This window comes from Colobus angolensis, unplaced genomic scaffold (genome assembly GCF_000951035.1).
Source record: "Colobus angolensis palliatus isolate OR3802 unplaced genomic scaffold, Cang.pa_1.0 Scaffold52, whole genome shotgun sequence".
In the NCBI taxonomy this organism is placed as follows: domain Eukaryota; kingdom Metazoa; phylum Chordata; class Mammalia; order Primates; family Cercopithecidae; genus Colobus; species Colobus angolensis.
This window is the reverse complement of record NW_012118710.1, coordinates 130,235-140,275: the sequence shown is the minus strand read 5'-3', so window position 1 is coordinate 140,275 and position 10,041 is coordinate 130,235. Positions and strand designations below refer to the sequence as shown.

Sequence of the window (10,041 nt, the reverse complement as noted above, 5' to 3'; positions counted from 1 at the left end):
GGATCACGAAGTCAGGAGTTGGAGACCAGCCTGGCCAACATGATGAAACCCCGTCTCTACTAAAAATACAAAAATTAGCTGGGTGTGATGGCGCCAGCCTGTAATCCCAGCTACTTGGGAGGCTGAGGCAGGAGAATCACTTGAACCTAGGAGGAGGATGCAGTGAGCCAAGATCGTGCCGCTGCACTCCAGCCTGGGCGATAAAGTAAGACTCCGTCACAAAAACAAAAACAAAAAAAATCCATTGCTTTAAGAAATGGAGAGTTAAGTACCACTCTTAGCCCCCAGGCCAGCTGCACTAAACTCTCAATTCTGTAATTTCTGATATAGCCCAATTTTATCATCCAGCCTGGGTTCATTGTCACCCTTCATTGAGTACATTGTTTTGGCTTAAGTCCCTGAATGCAGAAACACTGACTCCTATGTGTTCAGCAAATCTCCCTTCAGCCAGTATAAGCTCTTCCTTGTTTTTTGTGCATGACTGTATCATAGCACTTATTAAACAGCATTAGTCTTATCTGATTACTTGTTTGTCCATTCCACAACATGTCTTTTTTGTCTTTTACCTTTGGGTCCTTGGTGTGCCGTATAGTGTAAATCTTCAATGAATATTTCCTGCCTTAATTCCAGATGTTGTAGCTTAATTTAACTGCTTTTCCACATTCCCTGGCTCTTTTCCCAGAAGTACAGTAAAAGGGGAGGTGCGGGGATGCTTTAAAAAGAGGAAGAGCAGTGTTAGATTTGGATACTTCTGCAGACACATGCTTTACAGGTATCCTCTCCCAAGGTAAAAAGGCATTCGAGAGTTCAAGGTAATTAGTAATCCAGAAATAATTTAAGTTTGGCCTGAGGAATTATTCAGAGCCCCCACTTGCGCCCAGATCTCAGCTGAACCCTCCTGGAGCAGCTGGCCTGTTGGCTCATGAACTCTAGGGGTGGTGAGAGGAGGCTCCCTGACCATCACTGATCACCTGGCAGGTGACCACTTTCCTCTAAGCCACCACTGCCTCCCCATGTTTCTTTTAAAAGTGGAGGCACGCTGTTCTTAATTTTAAAAAGATGTCTCCACTAAGGCCATGCTATTGTATTTAAGAAATATGTTTATTCATTACTTTCTAAAATTAAGGTCTGCTCACATTGTTTATTCTCCAGCCCAGTCATTTAGCTTTATCTGGATGACGTGAAAGGGAGGAAAAATCAGCTGTTCTCTTGTTTGTGATTTTCTCATAGGATATTTGGCTTTTGGGGATTGAGGAGAATCACAATGGAGGAACTTCACTTTGTTGTGCTAATTGGATGTGTTCAGCTACTTACTTTTCTCACTTACAGCTTCATACTTTTTAGTGAAAGAAATAATACTTTGAGCCAAGGAAGCAGCTCTCAAAGACAAAATAGAAAGTAAAATGGGCTTGTTGTCATTTAAGTCCTTTTGCCACAGCTTCTGATGACCAGGATCATAAGCATATTACAACTCTGTAGACATTAATACAAACATCTCTTCTGCATGGATTTTGTGTTTAGGAACAAAAGGAGAATTATGAGGATATTCAGCGTGCCACCTACAGAGGAAACTTTGTCAGAGCCCAACTTTTATGACACAATAAGCAAGATCCGTTTGAGACAACAACTGGAAATGTATTCCATTTGTAAGTGTATTCTGTGCTGAAACATACACATATGCATGTTTAAAATAGATTTTCTGGAATTGAGTTCATTTAGCAAAATGTTATTAGAAATCGTAAGTGATGAAAACTTAGTACTTTTTTCAGATGTTTAATATGCTTTTCAGATACTTATCCTTTGTTCCTTTTGTATTTTATGCCATTTGCATATGATACTGGCTCAAAATAAGGCATATAACTTAATTCAACATAGCAGCATTATTCACTATAGTCAAAAGGTGGAAATCACCCACACGTCCTCAGCAGATGAATGAATAAACAAAGTGTGGTGCGTACAATAGAATGTTATTCAGCCCTTAAAAGGAAGGACATTCTGGCTGGGAGCGGTGGCTCACACCTACAATCTCAGCATTTTGGGAGACCGAGGTAGGTGAATCACAAGGTCAGGAGTTCAAGACCAGGCTGGCCAAGATGGCGAAACCCTGTCTCTACCAAAAATACAAAAATTAGCTGGGCGCATTGGTGGGTGCCTGTAATCCCAGCTACTTGGGAGGCCGAGGCAGGAGAATCGGTTGAACCCGGGAGGCGGAGGTTGCAGTGACCTGAGATCACGCCACTGGACTCTAGCCTGGGCGACAGAGCAAGACTCCGTCTCAAAAAAAGAAAAAAAGGAAGTCCATTCTGACATGCTACACGTGAATGAACCTTGATGATGGTATCCTAAGTGAAATAAGCCAGTCACAACAGAACAAGTATTGGATTATTTCATTTACGTGAGGCAGATCATAGACATACAAAGCAGAATGGTGATTGCCAGGGGCTGCAGAAGAGGGGAGTAGGGAGTTTAATGGGTCTAGAGTTCAGTTGGGGACGATGAGAAGAGCTCTGTGGATAGATGGTGGTGATGGTCACAGCAATGTGAGTACATGTAATACCACTGAACTGTACACTTAAAAATGGTTAAAACGGTAAAGTTTATGTTATGTGTATTTTACCACATTAAAAAAATCCTTTTAAAGAAACATAAGTATTGCTAAAAAAAAAAAAAAAAAAAGTACAGAGCCTGGGACCAGGCATGGTGGCTCACGCCTGTAATCCTAGCACTTTGGGAGGCTGAGACGGGCCTCAGCCGTCTTGAGGGCGGGCGAATCACTTGAGGTCAGGAGTTTGAGACCAGCCAGCCAACGTGGTGAAACCCCATCTTTACTAAAAGTACAAAAATTAGCTGGACGTGGTGGTGGGCACCTGTAATCCCAACTACTTAGGAGGCTGAGGCAGGAGAATTGCTTGAACCCAGGAGGCAGAGGTTGCAGTGAGCAGAGATCACGCCATTACACTCCAGCCTGGGCGACAAGAGTGAAACTTCATCTCATAAAAAAAAAAAAAAAAAAAAAAGAGTACAGAGCCAGGAGCCCTGTATGAAAAATTCTGAGTAAAGAACTAAGTTTTTATTGACACATACACAAAACAAGTTATCCACTGTCAGTAATATGCTCAGTAACACAGCAGATACATTATAAACCCACAGTTTATTTCTTTTTTGATGGGAATGATATAAAATAAAATTGATTCGAATTTCTGTTTGCAAGGTGTATTAGTTTTCTATTGCTGCTGTAACGAATTACCACAAATGTAGTGGCTTAAACCACACGAACATGTTGTCTTACAGTTCTGTGGGTTAGAAGCTCCACAGCAGCTGTACTGTGCTAACTTCAGGTTGCCTGCATGGTTCTGTTATTCTAGAGCCTCTAAGGAAAATCCCTGTCTTTGCCTCCTACAGCTTCTCAGGGCCATCCACACTCCTTGGGTCACAGTCCCTTCCTCCATCTGCAAAACATTGCATCTTTCTGACTATTTCATGTCCACATCTCCTTCTCTCAGAACTTAGGCAGGACAAAAACTCTGTAATTTTAAGGGCCCATCTGATGATATTGGGCAGATAATCCAGAGTCATCTCCCCATGTCAAGGTCCCTACCTTAATCACATCTTCAGAGTCCCTTTTGTCCTGTGAGGTAACATAGGCACAGATTACGGGACAAGATACGGACATCTTTGGGAGCCATTATGCTTATAAGCAGTGAGAACATGTGTGGATTTGCACATTTAATGAGTTCCAGCATAAAGGGTCCTTAGTGCTTGTGACATATCTTGTCCTGACAGAGTCTGGTGCTTCCAGAAGAAACAGGCAACAGAATTCTTTTTTTAAATAGAAGACTCCCGAAGTTGTACGCTTTGGGCTACAAAAATCTGAATCTACCCTGAGTAGCATAAACAAATAATACCTCCTTATTGGCTAGTGAAAAATTTAGAAGAGATTGGCCAGGCGCCGTGGCTCACCCCTGTAATCTCAGCGCTTTGGGAGGCCAAGGCGGGTAGATCACGAGGTCAGGAGATCAAGACCATCCTGGCTAACACAGTGAAAACCCATCTCTACTAAAAATACAAAAAATGAGCAGGGCGGGGTGGCGGGCACCTGTAGTCCCAGCTACTCGGGAGGCTGAGGCAGGAGATTGGTGTGAACCCAGGAGGCAGAGCTTGCAGTGAGCCCAGATTATGCCACTGCGCTCCAGCCTGGGCAACAGAGTGAGACTCCGTCTCAAAAAAACAAGAAGAACTCAGAAGAGATTGAAAGTTTTAAAGCTAAGCATTGGATGACACAAAGATTTTTAGCCGTGTATTTTCTCTAGTTTCAGGTTAAGACAGTTTTTGTTCAATAAACATTTCTTAGAAGTACAAAAAGAAGACAGAATTGCATATTTAATTTTCTTCTAGTTTATATTGAAGACATTATATGTTTAATCAACAATAAGCCTGTTAGATTTATAAGTTAAAATATAGTCAAATTCCTTATGGTGTGGACAAAAGCATTATTATTAACTTTAAGATGGAAATGACAGGTAATAAAGGAAGAAATTACAAAACATTAATTTTAATAGCTTAGATCAGGCATGATGGCTCACACGTGTAATCCCAGCACTTTGGGAGGCCAAGGCAGAATGATCGTTTGAGCCCAGGAGTTGAAGACCAGCCTGGGCAACATGGTGAAACCCTGTCTCTACTAAAAATACAAAAAATTAGCTAGGCGTGGTGATATCAGGCAGTAGTCTCAGCTACTTGGGAGGCTGAGGTGGCAGGATTGTTTGAGCCTGGGAGGTCGAAGTAGCAGTGAGCCATGATTGTGCCCCTGCACTCCAACCTTGGTGACAAAGTGAGACACTGTCTCAAAAATAAATATAATTTTGAAGTTTTAATAGCTTAATGTTTATATTTTAAAGCTCTGAATAATCCTGATACATGAATAATAATAAACATATAAAAATTGGCATCAGCAGTGTTGAGAAATTAGAGGATCATGAAGTGTAATACATCTTTTCCAAAGAAACAAAATTGTTTTAATTCTAGACTAATTACTTAGCTGGGTGCAGTGGCTCATATCTGTAATCCCAGCACTTTAAGAGGCCGAGGCGAGAGGATCCCTTGAGGCCAGGAGTTCAAGACCAGCCTGGGCAATATGGCGAGACCCCATCTCTGCAAAAAAAATACAAAATTAGCTGGGTGTGGTGGTGTCTGTCTGTGGTCTCAGCTACCTGGGAAGCTGAGGTGGGAGGATTGCTTGAGCCCAATAGGTCGAAGCTGCAGTGAGCTGTGATTGTGCCACTGCACCACAGCCTGGGCATCAGAGGGAGACTCTATCTCTGAAACAGACAAACAAAAACTAATTCTTTTTTGAGAATCATGACTTGACTGTAATCATTTTGCAGTTTTATTAATTTTATCTCTTCTTTTTCTTGTTGTTTTTGTGAATAGCAAGAAAGTACGACTATCAGCAGCCACAAAACCAAGCTGACAGTGTACAGCTCTCATTGGAATGAAGCCTCAGAAAATGAGCAACAGAAGTAATTGTTGCAAGCTCCTGATTCTTTCTACTAAATCGTGAACAGCTTTAAAAACATTTCTGTCTGCATAAAATTATTTTACTTGTGACTTTTCCCCAATTGTTTTGTGCATTGTTTTGCTTTTTTAAATTGCATCTCCAAGTCATTGTTAGGTAAATACAAATGGCTCAAAAGGCCTTGACACAGGGAGCCTGCACATATCCAGGATATATGTAACCAGCGATGGTGACTTGACCTTGCAAAGACCTGTGATTCCTTCAGGATAAAATCAGTGAGAAATAAAAACACATCTTGGGAAGTGGGAATCCTGGAGTGTATGCCGTTAAAAAATAAAAATGCAACCATTGGAATAACTTCCTGTTTGATTGTATTCTGTGAGTGGTAAGTATCAGATCAGATCAATAACATTAATTTATTGTTAACAGCTCTTTTTTTGGGGGGGGGGGGGAGACAGAGTCTGTTGCCCAGGCTGGAGTGCAGTGGCACGATCTCTGCTCACTGCAACTTCTACCTCCCAGGTTTAAGCGATTCTCCTGCTGCAGCCTCCTAAATATGCTGTTAACAGCTCTTTAATTAATGATCTTTGCTTCTTCAGAACTTGTATGGTGGACTGTCCTTTCTACATCATGATGCATTCTCCTGTGCTAATTTTAAAAGCTTTCTATAACTAGACTTTTTCCTCATTATGCTCTCAGGAGCGAGTTTGTTTTTATCCCCCAGTTTCATTTCCAGCAGGTATCTCTACTTTAGGCCATACTGGGCCCCTGCTGTTGAATAAATGGATGCCTCTATATTGGCGTTGGCAACTCTGTGGTAATAGTACTACCACTGGCGAATGTTGCCGTCTGTTTACTTGGCATGCTAAGCTTTCCCAAAGAGCTTCATATCTTTTCTCGTTCTGTACTATACAATGAAATATTTTTACCTAATTTTTCATATTTATTTAAATAAAAACTGACTGGTTAGTAGTGGGGAAGTTTAATTGTCCACGTAAGTCAAAAGAATCCATTTTTGAACTAGAGCTATTTTCAATTATAAGAGTTAGTTGGCTGGGCACGGTGGCGCATGCCTGAAATCCCAGCACTTTGGGAGGCCAAGGTGGGAGGATCACGAAGTCAGGAGTTGGAGACCAGCCTGGCCAACGTGGTTAAACCCGGTCTCTACTAAAAATACAAAATTAGAAGGGTGTGCTGGCTTGCGCCTGTAATCCCAGCCACTCAGGAGGCTGAGGCAGAATTGTGTGAATCTGAGAGGTGGAGGTTGCAATGAGCTGAGATCATGCCACTGCATTCCAGCCTAGGCGACAGAGCAAGACTTTGTCTCAGAAAAAAAAAAAATTAATAATGACTTCAAATATTATTTCCTTTTCCCCTTATTGTGTAATAAAATATACATTTTAAGTGAAAATTCAGGTTTAGATCAAACAAAATCATTCAGGGAAATTGCACTTACTTTAAAAAATGTGTTGTTCAAAAGTGTATGTATTGTACAAAGTGAATTGACCAAATAGAATAATTCTTAACTCACAAAGGAGTTTGAGCGCACTGCCTATATATCGAATTTAAATCTGACTAAAGGATTGTAAACAGTTGTAATTATGGGTTGTAGTAGCAGAACAGCAAGGGGACAATCTTCGAAACTTGCCTTTGCCTAGGAGAACTACTGTATATTTCCATGAGCGAATTTAATCAGCAGTAGGAGTGGTTTACTTGTCACTGACATGTGGCACAATCTCGACAAATTACACAAACTGGCTGTCTCAGATTTGTAAAATTAATGTACATAAATAAATATAAGTCACACAATGAAATGAATTGTTTTCTTTGTGTCCACTAGATAGAGATGGTCATAACTACAAACTAGTAGATTGTTTGATGAGCATCAAACCCTGGTAAGTGAGAGGTGAATTCCTCTCCGTTTTTTCCTTAAAGCAAACCGATGGGAATTGCACACACCCCACTGGCAGGAAAACAGCAAGCTGGCTTTGAAGTCTATTCCCTGCTTCAACAGCTGAACTGGGGAGAATGCAAGCCCTGCAACCACACTTCGAAGCGGCACTGTCTGGCTGTCCTGCTTCTACCCAACATCCACCTGAGGCTCAACGGAACTGTTTTCTTTGGAAGAAAAATGGAACGACTAATAAGCTAGTAATTAACCCTTGTATTCTTCTTCTGGTTTCATCTTCCCTTTTTAATGTGTAAGATATTCAGCGGTAAGCACTGGTCAGTCTGCCCTGGTGCACAGCTTGAGTGTGTTAAATAACTGGCTGTTTAGCTGATGCCAGGCAGCTGCGTGAAGGGGAGAAGGCCGTCTCCAAGGGCACAGATGTTTGCTGTTGACCTCACGCTGTGTCTGGTTGAGTTACTCATGATTCATCGGAAAACGACATGCAAGGTTTATGGTAAAACTGCTGTAACATCAGAAGTATTTTAAGTGTTCACTAAAAAGTAAGATAAAATAGTAATAAAAAATAGTTTCAGATGTTAAGATAATATAAGAATAAATTTAACCTAGAAAATAAAGGGAGAAGGAACAAAAGAACATTGTATAGAGCCAAGTAATTCATTCAATGGTTGGTTCTAGAGTGTTTCCCCTGTGCTTGCTGTATGTGATCCTCTTCCATAGGCTATTCTAATAGCAGAACTAGAATAAGAGGTGCCAGAAAACTAACGGAAATAGGAAGGGCACTTAGCTAACCTCCAACATGTTCACAATAGTGAGGACCAGAGGCCAGGGGCTGGTGCTCCTGTACTTCCCACTTGGCTCCTTAATGAAGCCAGAGCCAAACTTAGACAAAGCTATAAAGCAGGAAAAATGTCCCACCGCTCCCATTTACATCCCTCTTTATCCTCCCATAAGCCTGTGAGTGAGACAGGTCTTGAATGAGGATTTAAGAATGGGAATGAGGAACTCGGAACTAAAGTGGTGAACCCTACACATCATAACAGACATGCAAACTTTCTTTGACCTCTAACCCCAAATAAGTGGCATTCAGCATTGGACCTTACACTAATGAAACCGCTACTTTTATTTTATTTTATTTTATTTGAGATGGAGTCTCACTCTGTCATCCAGGCTGGAGTGCAGTGGCGCCATCTCGGCTCACTGCAACCTCTGCCTCCTGGGTTCAAGTGATTCTCCTGCCTCAGCCTCCTGAGTAGGTGGGACTACTGGCATGTGCCACCACACTGGGCTAATTTGTATAGTTTTCATAGAGATGGGGTTTCGCCATATTGGCCAGGCTGGTCTCGAACTCAGGTGATCCACCCACCTCGGCCTCCCAAAGTGAGATTATAGGTATGAGCCACTGCGTCCAGCCTTACCTTTATTTTATTTAGATATAGTAAAAAAACTAAGACCATTTGTGGAGGTTAGTAACATTCCACAATCCAGATTGGAAGGTGGGGTAAGTCAAAGGGGAGGCCCCTCCCTGGCGCCGGTTTTGATGCTGAAGGAGCACTGTGCTTTCACCTCCTTCAGGGTGATATTTCTAGCTCCAGAGTTTCTTTTCTTCCAAATGGAGAAATGACAGAGGTCTCACTGTTAGGAAAGAGTGGCTCTATCTCTGGGGTTTTTATGAATATATATTTTGACAAAATTCAAACTAGTCAAAGGAAATTGAGAATGTTTAACTACAGCTGATTTGGTGGTGTTAACTGCAAAATGCTTTTGGGCTCAGCAATCAGAATTTCTTGAGAAAATGAACCACGTAAGTGTAAAATGTCTATGAGAAAACAAGTAAATGTACATGGTATTCCTTTAGTGGGTAGGGAGAAGGGATTGTAATGTCTCGAATAACATCTTTATTTTGAAGTCTAAAGAACCAGGCCCATTCAAGTTGACTTTAGTTTTACATAATTCTTTATATCTGAAAGGATTTCTAGCACCTAATAGTGGCATAGTAACTAGCCCAAAGTAAATGCTCAATAACTACTTGTTGAATTAATTAATTTACTTGTAAGTTTATAGAGGTGATTTTTTTATGTGTGTTTTTTAAAAGTGTAGTCTCCACTTCTGATAATGGCAGAGTAATTGTGTCAGACTAACTCTTGGAGATAGTGACAATAAGTTCAGGACAAAATATTTAGAAAACAACTATTTGGGCTAGGTGTGGTGGCTCATTCCTGTAATCCCAGCACTTTGGGAGGCCAAGGTAGGTGGATCACGAGGTCAGGGGTTCGAGACCAGCCTGGCCAATATGGTGAAACCCCCATCTCTACTAATAATACAAAAATCACACACCTGGAGTCCCAGCTACTCAGGATGCCTAGACAGGAGAATTGCTTGAACCCGGGAGGCAGAGGTTGCAGTGAGCTGAGATCGCACCACTACACTCCAGCCTGGGCGTTAGGGAGTGACTCCATCTCGAAAAACATAATGAAACAACCCCCCACCCCCACCCCCAACAACTATTTGGAAGTAACTCTATGTAGACAAACAAACCAGAAGGAAGATGACCTTTAAGAGAAGGGCACCGGTTGAGATTCTCATTTCTACAGTGTTTTGCCTGAAGGCATTTCCC

The 10,041-nt window shown here is 41.5% G+C and overlaps 1 protein-coding gene across 3 annotated transcripts in view; it reads left to right on the top strand.

Moving 5' to 3' along the window:
- SMIM19 (small integral membrane protein 19) overlaps positions 1-5,889 on the top strand; it is an 11,814-nt gene extending 5,925 nt beyond the window's left edge. For all 3 annotated transcript variants that reach the window (XM_011960634.1, XM_011960635.1, XM_011960633.1), the window contains exons 3-4: positions 1,522-1,646; positions 5,431-5,889. In XM_011960634.1, the coding sequence (XP_011816024.1) occupies positions 1,522-1,646; positions 5,431-5,495 (190 nt within the window). In that variant the 3' untranslated portion in view covers positions 5,496-5,889. The remainder of the gene's footprint in view (positions 1-1,521; positions 1,647-5,430) is intronic.
- Positions 5,890-10,041: the final 4,152 nt, after the last annotated feature.